A 22,074-nucleotide genomic window follows, 5' to 3' on the forward strand; every position below is an offset into this window, starting at 1 on the left:
TTCAGTTAATCCGGGTAAAACCAAACGAGATGTACAATGTCCTAAAGCTAAAAAATAAACACAAAGAGTAGCATATGCGGTACAAATGTGCAGACCGAGTGAGCAGATCGCTGTCTTAATTTTAGGGCCGCAATGAAATGATTTGTGGAATCTTCAAAGATGAAATAAATGAAAATGTAGTATGAAAAGCCAGCATGCAATTTAAATTTAATACGGACAATATTATTATTCACAATAAAGAGCGCCTTGTTTTAGGGATCTCCACATTGAAGCATTGGATCCATAATACAAAGGAAAAAATGAAAGTAGTTTAATAATCATACTGGGTGACCAGCCCGCACTCTGTGCGGACATAACAAAATTCAAAATATAGAATAAATAGTGTATAGTTTTAAAGGTAACGGATTTTACATCTTAATACCACCGTCTTTGCGAAAAAGCATCAGTCATGGAGAAAAGCTCGTACTCAATATTTGACATGGATGAAAGGGAACAAAGTAACTTCAGTATCAAGAGGCAGTTATTGTGTATATGTATACTTGCAACGTCCCAAAATAATTTGTGTGTTTAAGAAGAAAATTTTAAGAGGAGGTAAGTCATTACAAACGAATTAAGAATTTAGAAACATTAAGGTAAATTAGCATTTAAAATTTCAATAAATGTGATAATAATTTGGACAAAAAATGTTTAAAATAAATAAGGTAACTTACATTTAAACTATTCATAAGTTACTTTGCAACTTGCACATGTCAAATCAGAAAACGACATGTGCAATAGAAAAAGAGCTGAAAAAAAAATGATAATATAGCTCACCTTCCCAAAGAACGTACATAACATCTTATTATAATTTAAAACATATGATAAGCCAATATAAATAATTTTATAAATTTATTTATAATTTAATAAATGATTTATAAAGCATGCATGAAATTTATTAGACATTAATAGTTATTATGATACTTTATATAAAAATATAAGGCTTTCTATATGTATATAAAATCATTATATCAATTCAAATAAACACTTTTGTTTTCTTATTTTATGTAATTTATAAATATATAAAATTGATCACATTATTACTCTTCATAGTTTCAACAATTAGTTACCATAAATATTATTTCTAAAATTATGTAGATTATTTGGAAAGTGGTAATTGAATTATATTTCTTTTAGTTATAATTATATAAATAAAATCCTCAAATCATCGACCAATCAAATTATAACAATTTGAAGAGTTCATTTATGATCGACACGTAATAAAAAAATCACTTACATGACTTCTCAATCAATATGTAGTAGGTTTATATTTTTATAAATAATTTATATATTTTAATAAATTTAAATTCTGATAAATTTATTCTTTAAACAACGATAAATAATTTAAAAATAATATTAATAAACATGTTTGGATTTTGTTATATTTAAAATAGTTATTATATAACTATATTCGAATACAATTTATCAAGTAGAGTATAAAACTATTAAAATTATTCTAATATAAATTTCGTTCATTATATTTTATAGTTTTTAATATTGAAAGTAATAAATAAAACATTATTAATTTTTCTATAATTTAGAGAATTAGTTTCCATAAATTGTTATTTGTAATATTCTTTAGATTATATGGCACGTGATGTTAAATGATTTTAGACTTACCTTAAATTTGTAGATCTAAATTAAATAAATTAAAATTAAAAACAATCGACCAATCAAATTATAACAGTTTTTTGAAACTTCTCCTATGAGCGACACATCACCAGAAATCACTAAGTGAATTTTCTTTAAATATATGGGGGGACTAGGTATTTTGCCCCCATATGCAGGCATAATTTTTTTATTGATAAATGTGCTATTAAATTTAAAGATCAAAATTGTGAAGTCAAACATTAAATTTATAATATTTTTATGAATCTTTTAATTTGTTAATTATTATCTTTTATTAATTTAAAAATATTATTTTCGATAACAATGTCAATATCTATATATATAACTGCTAATACAAAGTGATGTTATTAAGCGAAATTATTAAAATTACCAAAACCTACAAAATCTCATAATAAATCAAAAGCAAAAAAATTGTGAAATACCTCCATAATAACTGAATACACACTCAAACAAGTTAACAAATAAAACATTAAATATATTATGGATAAAATAAGAACCTTTGTTATCTATTCTTATATTCAATTCTAAATGCTATAATAGAGGGAAAAATATGCTATAGTCAATCTCTATTTTTCATTAAAATAGAGACATGCTATTTTCATCTAATATAGATATTAAAATAGTATTTTTTAGTATAAAAAACATTTTTTTTTTATTTTCAAAATGGTATTTTAACTTTCAAACTTTAATAATTATAACTAAAATAAATAATGTAAAAATAATTTTTTCTATAAAAAAATAGAATCACATTTTTTTTACATAATAGTCTTTTAAATAAATTGTAATTTAAACAAAATGATAATATTTTTAAAAGCTAATATTTCTAAAAGATAATTCATTCCCAATAAAAAATATTTAGAAAAATCACGAATTGCAAACAAATATAAATAAAATTATTGTTATTACTTATATACTTCTTTTAGTATTTTAATAGTAAAATAAATTTTATAATTTAGAAAAAATATTCCATGACATATTACGCTTACAAACAAATATAAATCAATTTTTGATATTTTTTATAAACCTATTTTATATATTTTAGTGAAATCATAAATCTAATTGTTATATGTATATATATACTACTAATTATAAAATTTAGTGAATAAGAAAGTAAGAAAGATGTAGATAAACACAAAATAATTATATGAAATTATCTTCTTTTTTTTTCAAAAACGTTTTCCATTTATTGTTTTGAGATAATTTTATAATAGTAGTTTGTAATCAGATAAATAATGATTTATATTTTAATTATCGTTTAATTAAAATTATTTATTAAAACTAATGACTCAGTCCTAAAATCATAGATAATGTGACAAATAAGTAAATTCTCTAATTATTATACGTATATATATACTACTAATTATAAAAATTAGTGAATAAGAAAGAAATACATAGATAAACAAAAAATAAATACATGAAATTATCTTTTCTTTTTTTCAAATACGTTTTGCATTTATTGTTTTGAGATAATTTTATAATATAGATTTGTAATCAAATAAATAATGAATTATATTTTAATTATAGTTTAATTAAAATTATTTATTAAAACTAATGACTCAAGCCTAAAATCATGGATAATGTAACAAATAAGCAAAATCACTTCTCAAATAATAATATAGATATCTCTCCACATGATCCATTGATTTATAGATCAACTAAAATGGAAGTAAATATATAAGAATTGACAAAATTTAGTTTTAAAAAGAAAGAAATACTGATAAAGATTTAATGAATTGTAAGCAGATTCCAATTTTCCCAATCATTGTGTAGTCACTTCAGTTTTTGCCAGCTAAGAAGTGATCCATTTCAGTAAAAAATAGAGGGTACAAATCTAAACTATTCAGAAAGTTAAGGGGTCTTATAAAAATATGACAGCTAATAAGAAGAGAGAGAGAGAACATTTCGTCATCTTTATATAAATACTCACCCCTCCCTCACTTTTCCCGTCTTCTTCTTTCTCCCAGACTCTTTTCTCGTTTTCACCTGAGGAAAAAAAAAAAGAAAAGAAGAAACTCTCCCTCTCTCTCTCTCTCTCTCGATCGCTTTATCGCCATGAGTCTGTTTGGATTGGGAAGGTTAGATTCTTCTTTCTATGCGTCAATTTTGTATTCAATTACGATATAAGGCGATATAGTTTGCAATCTCAGATCTGTTTTGAATAATATGATATGAAAAGCTAGTGTTGATCTTGTTTCTTTTGTGATCCTGGTACATTTTGTATTGTGCAGGATCACCAATTCATGTTGTGATTTTTTTTAATTTCATGATCGAATCATTTCAATCAGAATAAAATATCGAATCAGAATATATGATCTAAAGTTCCTGTGGTTTGCTGATTCGTTTCTTATTGTTTGGCATACAATAATTTGATTTTAAGTTTTTGTATGAAATTGATGATTAATTTGTTATTTGGCCAGATCTTACAATGAACATTTTTCTTGATTAAATCACAGCCTTTGCTTACTGATTCGTTTTTTTTTAATTATTCATAGAAATCAGAAGACGTTCCGTCCTAAGAAGAGCGCACCTTCTGGAAGCAAGGTGCTTGTTGTTGATATCTTTTTTGTTGTCATTAGATGAATGAATGAACGAACACTTAAGGTTTGTGTGATATGTATATATATAGGGTGCACAGCTTCGACAGCATATAGATGCGACTTTAGGAAGTGGCAACTTGAGAGAAGCTGTTCGACTTCCTCCTGGAGAGGATGCCAACGAATGGCTTGCTGTCAACAGTCAGTCTCTCTCATGCTTTTTTACCATTGCTTTTTTTTTGTGCTGATCATTGCTTTTATATTCTTTAAATAATTTTGTTGATAATTTACCTTCTTATTTTTTTTGTTGTTGCGTGTTTCGTTTCAGCTGTGGATTTCTTTAACCAGGTGAACTTGCTATATGGTACCCTTACCGAGTTCTGCACTCCTGATAACTGTCCTACTATGACTGCTGGCCCCAAGTATGCTTCTCTCTTCTCGCTTTTTTTTCTCTTTTTTCAAAAAAATTGAATCTATTCTTCTGAGGTTCATCCAGCAAACTCATTAACCTCTTCAAACCGCTTATATTGTTTACCTCACGGTGATTAATATAATTTGGGTTTAGTGAGTGATAATGCATATTCATTTGTTATCATGCAAGGAAAAGCTAAATGTTAATTTCACCGTTTCTGTTTCGTTCTGACTTCACAATCGAGATGACAGTTTATCTATTAATACAATGAACGTTTCCAACTATGAACCTATTTGCTTCATCATTCCTCTTGCTATGGATTCCTTCTTTTGACAAGTAACAAAACAATTGTGCAGGTATGAGTATAGATGGGCAGATGGTGTCCAGATCAAGAAGCCAATAGAGGTTTCTGCTCCGAAGTATGTCGAGTATTTGATGGATTGGATCGAGACCCAACTCGACGATGAGACTTTATTTCCTCAAAGGCTTGGTAATTAATAATAAATAATAATTATTGTCCATGAGCTCTAAAAGAGAATATTGACTACTACATATATATCCTAATAATGTTGATTTTATTGTGTGAACTTTGCAGGGGCACCATTTCCTCAGAACTTCAAGGATGTGGTGAAGACAATATTTAAACGACTGTTCCGTGTGTATGCCCACATATACCATTCTCATTTCCAGAAAATCGTTAGCCTTAAAGAAGAAGCTCATCTCAACACTTGCTTCAAACACTTTATCCTCTTTACTCATGTGAGTTTCTTCTCCTCTTTCTAATTTTTAAGGGTGTGAATAATTAGGAAATGTTTTATACAAATATTGCACTGAAATACAATTTTCTACGAACATAAAAAAGTATTGAAAGCTTTATAATATTCTGTAGATTGTTTAAATTGTCTCCTTAACTTTGGGGCCATTTCATGTGTTGGTATTGGCAGGAGTTTGGACTGATTGACAAGAAAGAACTGGCGCCTCTACAAGAGCTCATAGAATCTATCATTTCACCTTACTGAGCAAAACGCCAATTTCAGATTTTAAAATCAAAAGAAATAAATTATAAATGGTAATGGTAATATGGTTTTTAATTATAAATCTATCCGAGTTTGTTTCAAGTTTTTTTTCTTTCTTCCTAATTTCTCTGTAAAATTTAAACATTTACTATGTAAGAAATCCGAAGTCGAGTCCTCGACTACCGACCCTTTATTCATGTGTTTTCATGTGAAAGAAAAAGGAACTTTACATTATTTTATTGATTTTTACACTCTTTTTAAAAATGATGATTTATATTTACCGTTAAGCATCTCGAATCAAACAACACTCTTCAACCATCATTATTAGCCTTACACTGGACTTACGCCTGTTAATGGAACGTGAAAAAGGGTGCAAAAGCTGGCATGAGTAGTCAATTAAATGAAATTAAAAATCCTTAAATGAATTGTACAGTTTCAGATTTATTCACTTTATACTTATTATTTTCTCTTAATTAAAATTTCACTTTTTTTCAGGACACATTCATTCACTGCGTCTCTCTTCGACTTTATTTTTAATTTTCTCTATTTAGCTTTCGAGCTTTTTTTTTTTTCTCTGATAAAAGTTGAATTTTTCGTTATCATTTTGAAAATTTCGTGATTATACAGAAATTTCAAACCTTTTGCGAACACTCTCATCATAAATCTTCAGAAAAAGAAAGAGAGAATCAAACCACCAGATTCCTTAGCCGATGATCGAATCACGTCTTTGATCTCACGCGGGAATACACTTTTCCGATTTGGATCTAAGATTCCGATTTCTGTGGTCCCTTAAATATCTTCGTCTTTGGGCGTGAGAAGGTAGAAAAATGTCAAAGATTGTGTACGAGGGATGGATGGTGAGATACGGAAGGAGGAAGATCGGACGATCGTACATTCATATGAGGTACTTCGTGTTGGAGCCTCGTCTTCTCGCGTATTACAAGAAGAAGCCACAGGATAATCAGGTGAACCATCCCCCCACCCATATATATTATCTTTTGATCACAATTGCGTGTAGATCTCTGTGGATGCTGATTTGCCGAAATCGAGAATGTGATGGTTGTTGAGGAGCTAGAGACTTAATTCTCTAATGGATGATCTTTTTACTTGTTGACGTAGCTTCCTATCAAGACCATGGTGATCGATGGCAACTGTAGAGTTGAGGATCGAGGCTTGAAGACTCATCATGGTCACGTCAGTCTTCTTCCTTTTTTTTTTTTTTTAGTGGCAACTAGTTTTAGTGCTTATGCGTCATTTACTGTAGAATGTGGTTTTGCTTAGTCAAATTTCTCTGCTTGATGTTTGTGCCAACCTTTTTTTAATCTTATTTATTTAGGCTTTGGACTCTACTTGCTCTTCTGATTTTGTGAAATTTACATCACCATACTGATGGTTTTTGATGGCTGAGTTCTAAATATTTCTGGACAAATGAACAGTGTATTTAATTGGGAAATGTACTAACTCTTGAGAATTAGTTGATATGTTTCCTCGTGCCAAGTTTATTTATCCTTGACTGTAATGTCACTGCAATTTCTTATCTTCTTCGATTCTGTTTTCGCAGATGGTTTACGTGTTGTCTGTTTATAACAAGAAAGAGAAGAGCCACAGAATTACGGTATCTTATCTTTTCTTTCTGACAATAGATAACATTAGTTTAATCTTGTTAGTTCATGGGGGTGTATCTTCTTGCTAGATGGCGGCATTCAACATCCAGGAAGCTTTAATGTGGAAGGAAAAAATCGAGTATGTCATTGATCAGGTCTGTCATTTCTGTCTCGTGAAATCGAAAACTTTTCTGCCATATCTTTAAGTTTCTGTCTTTGTACCATAGGGAAACCTCTGTATCTGCCTGTGTTGTTTATCCTAAATCTGTAGATTGGTGCTTATCTAACAATACCTTTGTGTGTTTTGTGATGTTGCAGCATCAAGACTCCCTAGTTCCTAGTGGTCAGCAATATGTTTCTTTTGAGTATAAGCCTGGAATGGATGTTGAAAGGACTGCTTCATCTTCTGACCATGAAAGCCCGTGAGTGCTTAGTTTAACATTATTCTTTATTTCTGCTGGAATGTTAAATTTTATCTGCCGACAACTCACTTGCTTGGGTTGCTTCATAAGTTATCATCTTGGAGTACAACTTTCTCCTATTCCTTCACAGAGAGTAAATCTGACATGTCTTGAGGATTGTGGTCTTTATTATGGAAAAGGAAGTTCTGGTTTACGGATAATGATAATGAAATAAGCTTTAAAAATGGATCATTAATCCCTGTTAAATACTAATGGTAAGCTAATCATCATTCTTAATATTAGATGCCTTTTCAATTCTTTTATTTTAGCTCTGCATCTTTCTAAGAATGTGACAAATGCCAGAAGATGCTAATCTAGTGCATTATGTGTGGATAGTGACCAGTTTCGTTTGATATATTATTCTGTTGATGTTTGGCACTGTTTTCTTATGATGACATTTGTATACTTATATTTATGCGGAAATATTATTTGCAATTTTCTTCAGGTTCAGTGCGCTGGAGGATGAAGATGACTCTCGACCTGATTTATTAAGGAGGACAACTATTGGAAATGGTTTTTCCTAATTCTTTTCTACATGGACTATTATTCTCAGCAGCGATCGTGAATGAAATCTAATTACCTCAAACAAACGTGCAGGCCCTCCGGAATCTATATTTGACTGGACTAAGGAGTTGGGTTCCGAGTTGTCTAACCATAATTCCAGCAACCAAGCATTTTCAAGAAAACACTGGCGTCTCCTTCAGTGCCAAAATGGTTAGTGGTTATGCATGGTTTCTGAAAGTATCATCATTTCTGCAAGGCATTACAGTTGTCTTTTGGATCTGTATCCCTCCTAAGACCTGTAAAATTTGTGCCTGGTATCTGCTTCAGAATAAATTTCCACTGCTATACAATCTATAGATCAAATATCAGTCAATGATAAAGGTTGAATTTGGGCCTAATCTTCTCTCTTATACATTTGGCAGGGCTTCGGATTTTTGAAGAGCTACTTGAAGTTGACTATCTTGTATGGACGCGCTTAATAGCTTTTTATACTTATGGCATTATTTCGTCTTGATTACATAGTAAGTTTATTCAATCAAAAATCATCATTTGCAATGCTAAACATGCAGCCAAGAAGCTGCAGCAGAGCAATGAAGGCTGTTGGTGTAGTGGAGGCCACATGTGAGGAAATATTCAAGCTTGTGATGAGCATGGATGGCACTCGATATGAGTAGGTGTTTCTCCGTTTTCTTTATTCTCATTCATATTCAGGTTAAAAGAGATCATTTATATGGCTGTCCTTTTTTTATTCAGTTTCTTATAGTTAGACGCTTTGTTGTCTGGAAAAGTTTCTAAGATAATTTGTTGCAGTAAAACAGAATTAAATCGCCAATGTTGGGTCTTTATTTTTTCTGTTTCCACACCCTACGTAATGTCTGGCCCAAAGCTCTCTATCAATAATATATAAGATAAAGTATATTTTAGTGGGTTCTGATCTGTGATCTGAAGCTCTCAGTTTCCATCTTTTCATATGGTCTGGCAGGTGGGACTGCAGTTTTCACAATGGGAGATTAGTGGAAGAGGTGGATGGTCACACAGCAATACTCTATCACAGACTACTGCTCGACTGGTTTCCAATGTAATATTATACCCGAAACATAATCTACTGTCATATGAAATAGACCAGTTATCTTGGGGGCTCTAGGATTTATGGAGATTTTCTTTTATTTTGTTTACCTTAGTCCATGCTTCTGAAAAAAACAGTGGAAAGGATTTACAAGGCCACTATAATGCTTACCTACTTCTCTCCAGGAACTCTGTTTTATTTAACTCATACTATCAAAAATGGCTGCAGGGTTGTGTGGCCTCGTGACCTCTGCTATGTACGTTACTGGCGTCGTAATGACGATGGAAGTTATGGTATCTCCCCTACCCCTTTTACTTGTGCAAAAACTGGACAGCCTCTATTATACATCTAGTTTTAATTATTTATCTTGCTCTTTCTGTGAAGTGGTATTGTTTCGTTCTAGGGAGCATGCAAATTGTGGTCCACAACCTGGATTTGTTCGGGCTCATCTTGAGAGTAAGTTTAGTATTTATCTTTATTGCTGACTCCATTACCACCAATCTTCTGATGTACAGTATTATGTATTACAATCTTGTTTAGGTGGAGGATTTAACATTGCCCCACTAAAGCCCCGGAATGGAAGGCCCAGGACACAAGTGCAACATCTAATACAAATTGATCTTAAAGGTTGGGGTGCTGGTTATCTTCCAGCATTTCAACAACATTGTCTTCTTCAAATGCTCAACAGTGTCTCTGGTACGTTCCTTTGCGCTCTCATTTTCACGGAGATCCATGTGGAAAATGACTTCTGCTCTTCTTTAAACCGCACTTGCATCTGCCATTCCTAAGTCATGGGCTCATGTTCATCACAGGTTTGCGCGAGTGGTTCTTGCAGACGGATGAAAGAAGTCATCCGATCAGGATACCTGTTATGGTTAACATGGCACCTTCTTCCTTAGCCTTGAGTAAAGGTGGAAAGCCTCAGCATAAGTCTTCGCATTCTATTGATCAGACAAATGGGGCCGGGAGAAACTCTGTGCTAATGGATGAAGACTCGGATGACGATGACGAGTTTCAGATAGCTGAATCAGAACAAGAGGTTGGCCTATCAAGCATTCTCTTTTGAACCATATATTCTATCGAGTTAAGACTACCTTAACATTTTTAATATTTCAGCCTGACACGAGTAAGCCAGAGACTGTCGCCAAGAAAACAGGTGAAACTGATAGTTCATTAATTGATATGTTCTACCAGTGAAAATGTATCTAATTGCTATGAATTTGCTCGTGTCATTTGAAACCTCAGAAGAGGAACCTGCTCTCGACATTGATCTGTCTTGCTTCTCGGGTAATCTACGACACGATGATAATGAAAATGGGCGTAACTGCTGGAGGATTTCGGATGGAAACAATTTCAAAATCCGTGGCCAGAGTTTCTGTGAAGACAAAAGAAAGGTTAGTAAATTTTTCACCTAATGGACATTGTACCTCATTCAATTTCTGATCACTCTTAAACATTTCACTGAAGACGCCTGCTGGGAAGCATCTAATGGATCTTGTCGCCGTCGATTGGTTTAAAGACACTACACGAATTGATCATGTGGCTAGACGCAAGGGCTGTGCAGCACAAGTAAGAGATACAATCTTGCTTAAGTTCCTACTTAAGGGAGATATTAATATCCCTTTTCCTGTGCTATCATTTATGGCTTGATAAATTTATTCAGGTTGCTGCAGAGAAGGGTCTTTTCTCATTGGTAGTAAATGTTCAAGTAAGTTTTTCCCGTGAACTACAACGTAATGTACAAACTACAAAACTAAAGGTTCTTTCTTATTTTTGTAGGTCCCTGGATCAACACACTACAGTATGGTATTTTATTTCGTGACAAAAGAACTCGTACCTGGGTCCCTCTTCCAACGGTTTGTTGATGGTGATGACGAGTTTCGCAATAGTAGGCTCAAGCTTATACCTTTAGTCCCCAAGGTATCTCTCCCTCTGATTTATCTCTCTTTCGTCCTAAAACAAATTGATTCACATAAAATAACCCCTCAATGATGCAGGGTTCATGGATAGTAAGGCAAAGCGTAGGAAGCACCCCATGTCTTCTCGGGAAAGCAGTTGATTGCAACTACATCCGCGGTCCGACATACTTGGAAGTGAGTCCACATTGTGTTAGCTTTTAAAAAGAATCAGAAAGTTACTCAAAAGAAATGTTTTCATTCTCATGCAGATAGATGTAGATATCGGCTCATCCACCGTCGCAAATGGTGTTCTTGGTCTTGTCATTGGTGTTATCACATCTTTGGTTGTGGAGATGGCTTTCCTTGTACAGGTAACTCAATCTAACAAAACTCCATCCTTAGGGTTGCTTCTTCTTCTCTTGAGATCTTACGAATGATACTGAGATTGCGTTTCGTAGGCGAATACACCAGAAGAATTGCCGGAGAGACTTATCGGGGCAGTGAGGGTTTCCCATATAGAGCTATCGTCTGCTACAGTTCCCAAGTTGGATTCAGATTAGTCTTTAAGGTCTCTCTCACTATGTCCTGCCTTAAAAACCTTTATATCAACCTCATGTTTGGTCTTGTCTCTTCTTATATACACACTACACTACCGTCTATTCTTTTCCTTCATGTTTCTCTCTTATCTTTTGATGTTACACTATAGTGAGAGAGAACAGGAAAGTAAAAGCGATTAATTAATTTACTTTATATAAAATAGGCGACATTCAAAAGATATCACTTCAAAGTTCAAACCTCATTCTTCAAGCAAGTTCCACTGCAGCGACGAGGAACAACTAGTTAATGCTGTTTTATAGCATAAGTATATAGTAGTTATCATCCTCTCTTCTTTTGTCGAATACATATATGATGAGCCCAACTTTTCAATATCAAAGAGTAGAATTGTTAAGACATGGAGGCTTCCTCGTCTCAAACGTTTCCCTCAAAACTTTATATAAAAAGAAGTGTCATTAGTACTATATATGATTATTGATGATGACCATGATGATTTTGTATGTGATTGATTTGTCGTTTGTTTTAGTCATACAAAACTTTGATAGAATAGTTTGAGTTTGTTTTAATAGAAACTATAGTAAGAAATTTTTTAAACTACCATATTCTTAATTTGTCGTTTGTTTTAGGTGATGTTCGTTTGCTCACCCAGATGAGACATCTGGGTGAAAATGCAAATCGATGTTCGTTTTGTGCATTTAATGCTACATTCAGATGGATCACCCAGCTGAATTTTTAAAAAGTCATCTCAAATTGTTACTCAAATGAAGGTGAGTCTTAATGGTGCATCTTCAATCCAAAATAATAAATGACAAAAAATGACCTTTTAAAGTCAAAATATTATTTTCAAACCGTAAATTCTTTTTTTTTTGCAAATACATTTTTCCGCGAGAACCGAAAATACATTTTTCCGCAAAATTGAAAAACACACTTTTCCGCCAAAACCGCAAAATATGCTTTTTCACAAAAAACGTAAAATGTATATTTCTATAAAAACACACTTTTCGGTCAAACCAGTAAAGCCGCACTTTTCGGCCAAAACCGGAAAACACAAATTTTCCCGCCAAAACTGAAATAATTCATTTTCCCGCCAAAACCCAAAAACCCATATTCCCGCCAAACCCCCACAAAAAGTATTTTCGGGCCAAAACCGCAAAAAAAAAAACATTTTCTTGCCGAAACCGAAAAACACACAATTTTCCCGCAAAAACCGGAAAATGCATTTTCTCGCCAAAACTGGAAAACGCATTTTTTCGCCGAAACCCAGATGAAGCATATGGATAAAACATCTAAATGGACCATCTGGATGAGTCTTCTAGATGTACAAACGAACATGACTTACTATACAAAATTGATAAATTCTGAAACATTGGAACAAGATGCATCCGCTATACGATTGTGATTATGTGCATCGACATGACTTCATCAGTTGAAGCTGGTGGGTTCAACTGATGAAGTCATGTCGATGCACCTAAACATCCGAAGTTTGTGTTACAAAAAAAAAAAACATAATTACAACACATTTTTTAACATAGACTAGCTTGAAAATGGCTTAATCAGCGGAATGAGCGAGCTGCTTAGGTGCATCGACATGACTTCATCAGTTGAACCCACCAGCTTCATAAATTGGCTATTCAATCTTTTTTCTTTTTTTTGTGATGATGAGCCTTTGATCAACTTTTTGAACCGGATCTTGGATCAGTTTTCGAGGTTAAATCCACCTCCAAAAAAGCTTAGTTGATTGAAATCTATATACAAAAGTAAATGAACTTTACTTCTCGATCAATATTTTATAACATCATTCTCAGTTTTGTTTTTAAATATCCTTATGACTACCAAGAATATGGCTCAAGCTAACATCCCAAATTATGATATATGAAAATATTTAATAGAATTGATTTGGCTACTTATGTCACCAAAATTGACTTACTTTTTCCGTTACACATCTGTTTAGAACTTCAGGGTTAAGCGTGTTTGAGCTGGAGTAGTGGAAGGATGCATGACCTATCGGGAAGTGATTCGCGATATCGTGTGAGTGAGACCAAAACACGAAAAAAAGTCATGTGGTGATTGCATGATCGTTAAAAAAGTCTTTCGGTCCTTGGAAAATTAACGCATCGCTCGTCAGATGGGATAGAGCCCACGGGCGATAGAACGGGCGTGAGTGGCCCATTAGCCGTGGACGATCAGGGAGTACAAGTGATATCAGAGCTAGTTAGCCATCTCGGTTCTGATCCGAGAGGCGTCTTGAAACATGTCGTGGGGCGCACCGAAAATATTGCGTTCTTTGAGAAGGGATGAATTGTAATATCCTCAGTTGTGATATATAGAAAGGTTTAAGAGAATTGATTTGACTACTTATATCACCAAAGTTGACTTACCTTTTCCGTCACACATCCGTTTAGAACTTCAGGATTAAACATGCTTGAAGTGGAGTAGTGGAAAAATGAATGACCTATCGGGAAGTGATTCGCGATACTGTACGAAGGAGGTCAAAGCACGGGAAAAAGTCGTATGGTGATTGCAGGGTCAGTAAACAAGTCTTTCAGACCTTGGAAAATTAACGCACCGTCCGTTAGAAAAAATAGAGCCCACAGACCGAGTGAACAGGCGTGGATGGTCCATTAGCCTCGGGGCGTTACAAAAATTTAACCGTGATCTCCGCTATTGTGGTCCGTTAATTCTATCAAAGAAAATTTTGAAGGTTTTCTATGATGCCGGATATTGAGAATGTTACGGTCCAGAATTTGGGATCATCAAAGGGTGCTGAAGTGAAAATTCATATTCTGTAGGAAGGTCATGAAGCTGATGATTACACAATAAAATTAATCAAGAAAACGAAATACATATTTAAGGCATGATGGAGTAATATCGCTAAAGCAAAAGATTACAAAATTGGCAATGAAATTGGACTCATGTGGGATAAAAGCTTGGGAAGATTCTTTCTTCGTCATATCAAAGCAGTCTTTTTTAATTATCAGAGATATTTTCTAATATCTACTAGATGCTTCTAAAGATATCACTTCAAACCTCCATTTTTCAGATTTCTTCATGAACTGTAAGATCTGGACTAGGATAGAACAGAACAAATGAAGCATGTGAGGTTGTGATGATATTGCTTTATATGTTTGGTGTGGTACTCTGATTGAAACACAACTCGAGGTTCGCGTAAGTTACTAGTGCTTTCACAGTTTCACTCAAGAGTTCTGATTCTAAAGCAGAGCCAACAACACACAACCGAGTAGGAACGTCTATTATGGCTATGGCACTTCCTTGATGGTTCCATGCGTAACAACCAAGTTCCACTGCAGTGACAAGGAACAAATAGTTAATGCTGTTTTATCTTCTGACTAGGTAGCTTAATAGTATAAGTTTTCTTTCTTCGTAGCTATCCCTTGGCAAAAAAAACCAGATCGAAAAATTGAACCGGAGCTGAACCGAATTACCTAAAACCGAAACCAGATTGAAGCCCTCAAATATCCGAATGCTTCTTATATTTCTATATCCGAATAACCGAACCCGAACGGAACTGAACCAAGAACCGAACGGATACCTGAATATCCAAAAAAATAAGTTTCAGCTTTTTTGATATAAGATAAAATGTTATCAACCCCACTCGAACCCAAATTGAACAGAAAGAATGAAAATATTGTTACTACAATACCACGTTAGCTTTTATGTACTCTCTTATATTATAGTATTATATATATATAGATATATATATATATATATATGGTACTTCTGTATTAGAATGCAATAAATACTTATGAAAATAACACCTTAGTACCTCGAACTCTGGTTGTATTGACGAATATGCAAATGTGTAACCACTAGACCACTTAGATTAACATGTTAACTAATATATATTGTATATACACACCACACACACACACACACATATATATATATATATATATTTATTCATTTGTTCATATATTAAACGGGTACCCGTAACCAAACAAAAACCGAATCGAAATCTCATAAATACCTATTGGGTATAAAAATGATTTATCCGATATACCCGGAACTGAATGGTTCCTACCCAAAACTGAACCGAATACCTAAATGCCAGGGATATTCGTAGCATAAGGTCTAAGTATTGAGTAGTCAGGTTATAAAGTTTGAATTTAAACTGGGTTAAATACATTTGTCTCATAAGAAATTAAAAAGACCAATAGTTTCGTCGTTCAAAACTTCAAATAGATCCGAATATAAATTGGCCCTCGAGTGCAAAGGCAGAAAGGAGCTTGACTGCAAGACCCACCCGCGGCTACACCTCCCGCTTTGTCAGGTATACTTCTGTCCCACACATCTATCCAGAAGCAAGTGTAGTTCACTGGTTTTGCTTTTTAACGGTTTGGGGACCGGAAACTGAGCATTAAACACTCCGCCTAGGGAGTACGGTCGCAAGACTGGAACCCCTCGTCGTAACCTCTGTTTAAGCTATTCTTAACTGTTTGGTGGATCTCTATCCCTCAGTTCCGAAATCCAAATCCATGTTGGTCCCTCGAGACAGAGGTACACAACCGGCTCTCTCTGATTGAAATACCACTCGAACCCAGAGCTAGCTGGTTCTCAATCGATGTTTCGCGCATTTCAGATGGTGGTAAAGTGAGACCACATAAATAGCTCTTATTCTTTATCTTTATATAGTAATTCGACCTATTGCTTCGCATCCCATCCCCCCCCCCATAAGTCTGAAATCAGTCTAGCCTGACATTTACTAGATTGTAGACATTTTTGGAACACCTCTATAAGAAAAAAGTTATTTTTTTCTCGAATTTCGTGAAAAACTCAATTTTATCTCTCCTTCGTTACAAACAAGAAAATGGTTTTAAAAATCATTTGTACACTCCCTTCGTTGTACAAACCCTTGTTGATTCTGAACTTCGTTTGTGAAAGAACCGAACTGGCCACTTAATCTTGTAAACTAATCGAGACCGAAATTGGAAAAAGAGATACGAACAGAGAGGAATAACCAATCGATGAAAAAACATGAAACCATTTGATCAACTCGCCTTTTTTCTTGTTGCCTAACTTCCGCTTCGAGGAACGCCTGCTTAAATTGATGTGAATTGACTGATGGTGACAGGTGTTATGACCTGTGGCCGCCTGCCTGGTGGGGACGGTTCCTCTGTTGTGGGTAAAAGTTGTAATTTGACTTGAAGAGATCATCTATATAAATAGTCATCTGATGCTCTAATTAAGGTCAAGCACTGAAATTTGTCCTAAACCAATTTCAGAAACATTTTGTTATGGTGGGGAGTGAAAACACCAGTAATATGGGTTGGCTGGTTGGAAATACAGCGGTATCCAAAGTAGCTCTAGTCTACGATCAGATGAATGAACCGCCAAGAGCTCGTATGAGAGTTGGTCTGACTGCCTTAACTATGGCATAATATTTCCGCTTTATGCGCTGATTCTCAATTTTGTTTTTATCGAGTTTTTGGTCTAAGGGATCTTTAGTGTTTTGCGATTTAATAGCTTTATCTCAGGTTAAAGGCTCTCTCGTTGTCTTTTGTTTGTTTAGAGATTCCGTGATCTCTTGCATTCTCCGGCTTTTTTGGTGGTTGAAGGTTTGGACTTTTCGTCTTTGTTGTGGGTGGTATGTTATTGACATCCTTGTCTTGCTTTCGGAGATTTTCATCCAACATTATGTGTTTAGTTTCTAGTTTCTAATGTTGTAAGCTTTTAGTTTAATTATGCGTAAGTTTTCAGACGGGAAAAAATATCTGTCTCTAAAGAAAAGAAGAAGTTGTACTATATGGAGTTGTATATTCAACAGAACTTATAATTGTAAGAATCCCGAGAAGAACAGTTGTGATAAAACTGGCAGAAATCACATGGCCATGAACCGTCCTGTCTGTACGATGATTCAATGTCTGTTATTAAGTTAGTGTACATTATTGGCGCCAGAGAATTTGGTCTATGAATAATTAATGAAAGGAAATTTCAATTAAGTGCAAATCTTTAACGTTCAACATATAATATGGCTCGAAATTCACAATAAGAGATAATGAATTCATTTAACTTGTGAGTATTTATATAACCACTGTGATCAGTAGTTCGACGACTGACGAATTTCACAATTTAAACTGATATTTGAAGTAAACTTATAATAATGGTTTTTGGTCTCAAAAATTTCCTGAGGGTGACACAACCTATTAATCGTTCACGAAATAATAGTATTGAATATTGATAATAATTATGTGATCTATTCACAATGTAATTCCTTCTTTTGATTTTACATGTGAACTAATATTTTTGTAACATATGAACTAATCATATCTATTACCCGAACGATAACTACTATTCTTCTTCCTCATAGATATTAATTATAGAAAAAATGTCACAATATTTTGCAACGACTAAATTACTTTTTTTTTTATAACTACTAATAGTATACAAATCGTTACAAACTCGAATTTTTTTAAAATGGCTGGTTTGGAACACTAGCGATGAAGTTCATCACACACATGATATTCGAATTATATATAAAAAAAACATATGCAATTGGTCAGTAGAAGCTTATCACACACATGATATTCAAATTATATATAAAAAACATATGCAATTGGTCAGTAGAAGCGAAGTCAAACATTTTCTTAAGAAATTCTAATTACTTCAATTACTTTTGTTGGTAAGGAAATTTACAGAAAAAAATCATATACTTTTGTTTGACAGAGAAAAAAAATTCATATAGTTGACGCGCTCATGTTAAGAAGTACATCCATCTCAGCTTAGCAAGCAAGTTGCATGATGTCTATAATTGCGACCAGAGACGAAATGCATAAACCAATAAACCACCCTAAAATCTAATATATGTATTTAATAAAAACAATGTTTTTAAACCCGACCCGGATACTGAACCGGACGACTTACTGGGTTGTTGGGTCACTGGATCAACCGCGGATGAACCGCGGGTTAATAAATGAATTAATTTTATTATATAATAATATATCAGCTATGTAAATAAAAATATAGAAACTAAAGTTTAATATTTTGTACATATTTTTTAAAAACATAAAATAATAATTTAGATATGTATATATTTTATGTTTAAAAACATTTAGAAAATACTTAACTTTAATTTTTATATTTTTATTTTCATTTAACATACAAAATATCCAAAAATAGTTTAAACTATTTCAAATTTTCTCTATCAAGGTAAGATGTATAACATCTAAGAAAATAAAGACATAAAATTTATAAATATTTAAATGTCTAATGTGAATAATAAATTAAACTTCAAATACAAAATAAACCAAATGTAAAAGATCATTGTAATAAATTGTCAATATCGAAAATAATCTAACACCAAATCACATCAACTAATTTTGGTTCTCTCTACCATCGTTCATTTTATTTTTTTCAGGTGGCATAGTGAAATCTACATCAAAATCTAAAAATCACAAATATAAAACTGAAAAAGGAAAAGTTAACTTTTTTTTTAATCACCACCTAAGTTCTTAACTGAAAATTTATAATATAAAACATAATCTAAAAACATAATTAAAAACTAATAAAAAAATGTTAAAGTTATTTATTGGTTCAACCGATGGTTCGACCGGTATCGGGTTCCGGGTTTATTGGGTTTTTGCGAGTTTTTGCGGGTTTCTAAATATTGGATTTTTCACAAAACCTAAACCGGATTTTTTCTGGGTCACCGGGTTTACCGGTTCAACTGCGGGTCTGGATCGGGTTTCAAAACACTGCCCTAAAATCTAATATATGTATTTAATAAAAACATTATATTTGGTAAGTTTTCCTCTTCTCAAGTAACCAAATCAATGTTCAAAAAAGAAGTAACGAAATTGAAATTTGACAAAAGTAATTAAAAAAAAACTGGACTCACATTAAAACAATTCTATTGCAATATATGTCTTGGATTCATCCAATCACACACCCGAAGAAAAAGAAAAAAAAAAAAAGAAAAAACCGGTCAGTTGATTAAAATAGTACAAACTGAACCGGCCGGTTAAATAAATCAAGCCTCTAAGAAGCCGGTCATCCTAAGAACGGAGTTGCGGTGACGATTCAGGTCTCTTCCTTTAAGGGCACAAACGGAAAACGCTATTTGCTCTTTCAACCTTCTTTCGACTATCACATGTGGAGGAGTCTTATCCTCCTCCTCCTCCTCCGTCGTTTCCCATTCCGTACGCCCAAAATTATTCACCGGAATACTCATGGGAGATGTTTTCTCCGCAGCCACACGCTGCCTTGTGCCCTTCTCGTCGTTTCTGATGTTAGAGAATCTAGTTTTCTGGTTACACTCTTGGATCGTGGCTTGCTCGGAAAATATAATGTCTGATTCTTCATATTCTTCCGACATTGGAATTTTTCAAAGATAATTTGTGTCCTAACACAAGTAATCAAATATTTAAAGATTCAAAAGAACTGAAAATAGAGTATATTTCCCCGAGAAGATGAGAGAAAGAAGTTAGAGAGATTATCGATGAAGATGGAGAAGCGAATATCGCAATGGGTTAAATGAAATTTATAGACTGAGTCACTGAGACGTTTGTCAAAAGAAGAGAATCTTATGTCTTACACGTAATGATCTACGTATATTAATGTGTATCTATATACATGTGTTTGAATATATACGTGTAGGTGTAGTTAAATCTAGTGTGGCTTGTGATGACGTCGTCACGATACGATCTTTCAATGTGAAATACGTGGAAGCTTCATCATCCTCATGAAGCTTCATCATCACTCACCTCATTGCCATGTATAACTAATTAATTGGCTAATAATTAATTACTTTGGGGTTATTGGCTAATTATTCATGATTTCCAGAGTGTTATTATATTTTAGAAGAACAACTAGGCTAAGTTACACCTATTTGTAAAATAAGTAAATATTAGTACATCGATTTACATTTAAGAGAATGCTCTGATTCATATAAATTAACTTAAAAATCTTTTAAATAGATTTCTTAAAGTACAGAAAAGAGAAAATAGTATAATTTATTTAATTTTGATTATATAGTTATTAATTAAATATAATGTTGAATGTCTAAACATGGCTTCTTAAAATGGTGTGGTTGTTTAAATCTTATCGAACCTTGGAGCTGTTTTGCCATTTTATGGATTTTTCAGTTGAGAATCTTAATTAGTTAATGAGAATAATTTTTTTATTTAACTATTCATGAATATTAAAGCTACAATATTTAAGTATCTCCAACAACAAAATCACAATGATTAGGAAAGAAGCCGAGTCGGTGTGAAGCCATAAAACGAAACTCGCGCGGCGCGTCCGCAGGAAACGCATTACGCGTTTTCCATCTCAAGGTCATGCTCATGGCTCACGCATGTACGTGTTTACACGTTAATCCAATTCTATCCAACACTTATTCCAACACTTGTCATAACACAAGCTAAGTTATCTAAAACGTCCCACAAAAATAACATAGTCAAGCTTTGGGTTCTCTAGTCCACACGTGTTTGTTTTCGCAACAGTCACTTCCTTATGCGATTACTTGGTGGTGTTAGTTAACGGCTTATTCTTTTTGTTGCATGAAATTTTTGCATATTGAATGTTGGTGCTTTTAAAGAACACAGACGGCAAATCGTGTGAGATAACAAATTAAGTTCCACATGGGAGAATTAGACAAATAGTGTTTAATATATAAAGAGATGTCCAACTCTAACTAGGACGAAGTCTTTTGAGAAAGAAACCAAAAGTAAATCCATGCAGACCAGTCTCCTAGGTCCAAAATGGACAATATCGTACTAATCAGATAATATAGAGTTGGACATGAGATTTCACAATCCCAACAATTGGTATCAGAGCGGTTAACAAAAAATCTGCAAGAAGACCAAAATACCTTTCGAGTAGGAATGAGACCCATCAAGTTAGGATTGGGAGGTGTGTGTGGCAGAGATCAAGTCAAAAGATCCTAGAAGTCAGTTGTGGGACACGAGATGAATGTGATTCTTAGTTTGAGGGAGAGAATGTGAGATAACAAACTAAGTTCTACATTGAAAAATTAGACAAATAGTGTCTAATATATAAAGAGATGGTCAACTCTAATTAGGACGAGGCCTTTTGGAAAGGAAACCAAAAGTAAATTCATGCGGACCAGCCTCCTAGGCCTAAAGTGGACAATATCGTACTAATCAGATAATATAGAATTGGACATGAGATTTCACGATCCCAACAAATCGTTCAACACAAACTTAGAAAAGGACAAGTCAAAAAGTGGGAAACGATTATAAATTAATGTTGAGAAGTTTTAACGAGCTCTAACAGAAGAGTGGCAAGAGCTTCTCTGAAAAGACATGGGGCATGTTCGTTTCTCCATCCGGCTGAGCCATCTGGATGGAGATGAGAGTTTTGTTCGTTTAGCCACTAAAAGTG

General features: G+C 33.6%; 3 protein-coding genes across 3 annotated transcripts; 2 read left to right on the forward strand and 1 right to left on the reverse strand.

The window, feature by feature from the left end:
• The first annotated feature begins 3,531 nt into the window (after positions 1-3,531).
• LOC103839656 (MOB kinase activator-like 1A) lies at positions 3,532-5,876 on the forward strand. The gene is made up of 7 exons (XM_009116155.2): positions 3,532-3,740; positions 4,158-4,206; positions 4,292-4,400; positions 4,528-4,621; positions 4,968-5,101; positions 5,207-5,370; positions 5,556-5,876. The coding sequence occupies exons 1-7, from the start codon at positions 3,718-3,720 to the stop codon at positions 5,628-5,630; spliced, it is 648 nt and encodes a 215-aa protein (XP_009114403.1). The 5' UTR covers positions 3,532-3,717; the 3' UTR covers positions 5,631-5,876.
• Positions 5,877-6,454: 578 nt separating this feature from the next.
• Positions 6,455-11,940, forward strand: LOC103839655 (protein ENHANCED DISEASE RESISTANCE 2-like). The gene is made up of 22 exons (XM_009116154.3): positions 6,455-6,592; positions 6,747-6,821; positions 7,189-7,242; positions 7,321-7,386; positions 7,550-7,653; positions 8,138-8,205; positions 8,290-8,406; positions 8,619-8,659; positions 8,766-8,866; positions 9,179-9,274; positions 9,491-9,555; positions 9,647-9,718; positions 9,803-9,958; positions 10,075-10,301; positions 10,379-10,418; positions 10,508-10,656; positions 10,730-10,831; positions 10,926-10,970; positions 11,042-11,182; positions 11,260-11,355; positions 11,430-11,531; positions 11,619-11,940. Exons 1-22 carry the CDS (start codon positions 6,455-6,457, stop codon positions 11,718-11,720), a joined length of 2,157 nt encoding a protein of 718 aa, XP_009114402.1. The 3' UTR covers positions 11,721-11,940.
• Positions 11,941-13,492: 1,552 nt separating this feature from the next.
• On the reverse strand, positions 13,493-20,281 carry LOC103839654. The gene has a single exon (XM_033281000.1). It carries the CDS (start codon positions 20,042-20,044, stop codon positions 19,700-19,702), a length of 345 nt encoding a protein of 114 aa, XP_033136891.1. The 5' UTR covers positions 20,045-20,281; the 3' UTR covers positions 13,493-19,699.
• Between the last annotated feature and the right edge of the window lie 1,793 nt (positions 20,282-22,074).

The sequence above is a fragment of the Brassica rapa genome, chromosome A09, assembly GCF_000309985.2.
Source record: "Brassica rapa cultivar Chiifu-401-42 chromosome A09, CAAS_Brap_v3.01, whole genome shotgun sequence".
NCBI classification, from domain to species: Eukaryota; Viridiplantae; Streptophyta; class Magnoliopsida; order Brassicales; family Brassicaceae; genus Brassica; species Brassica rapa.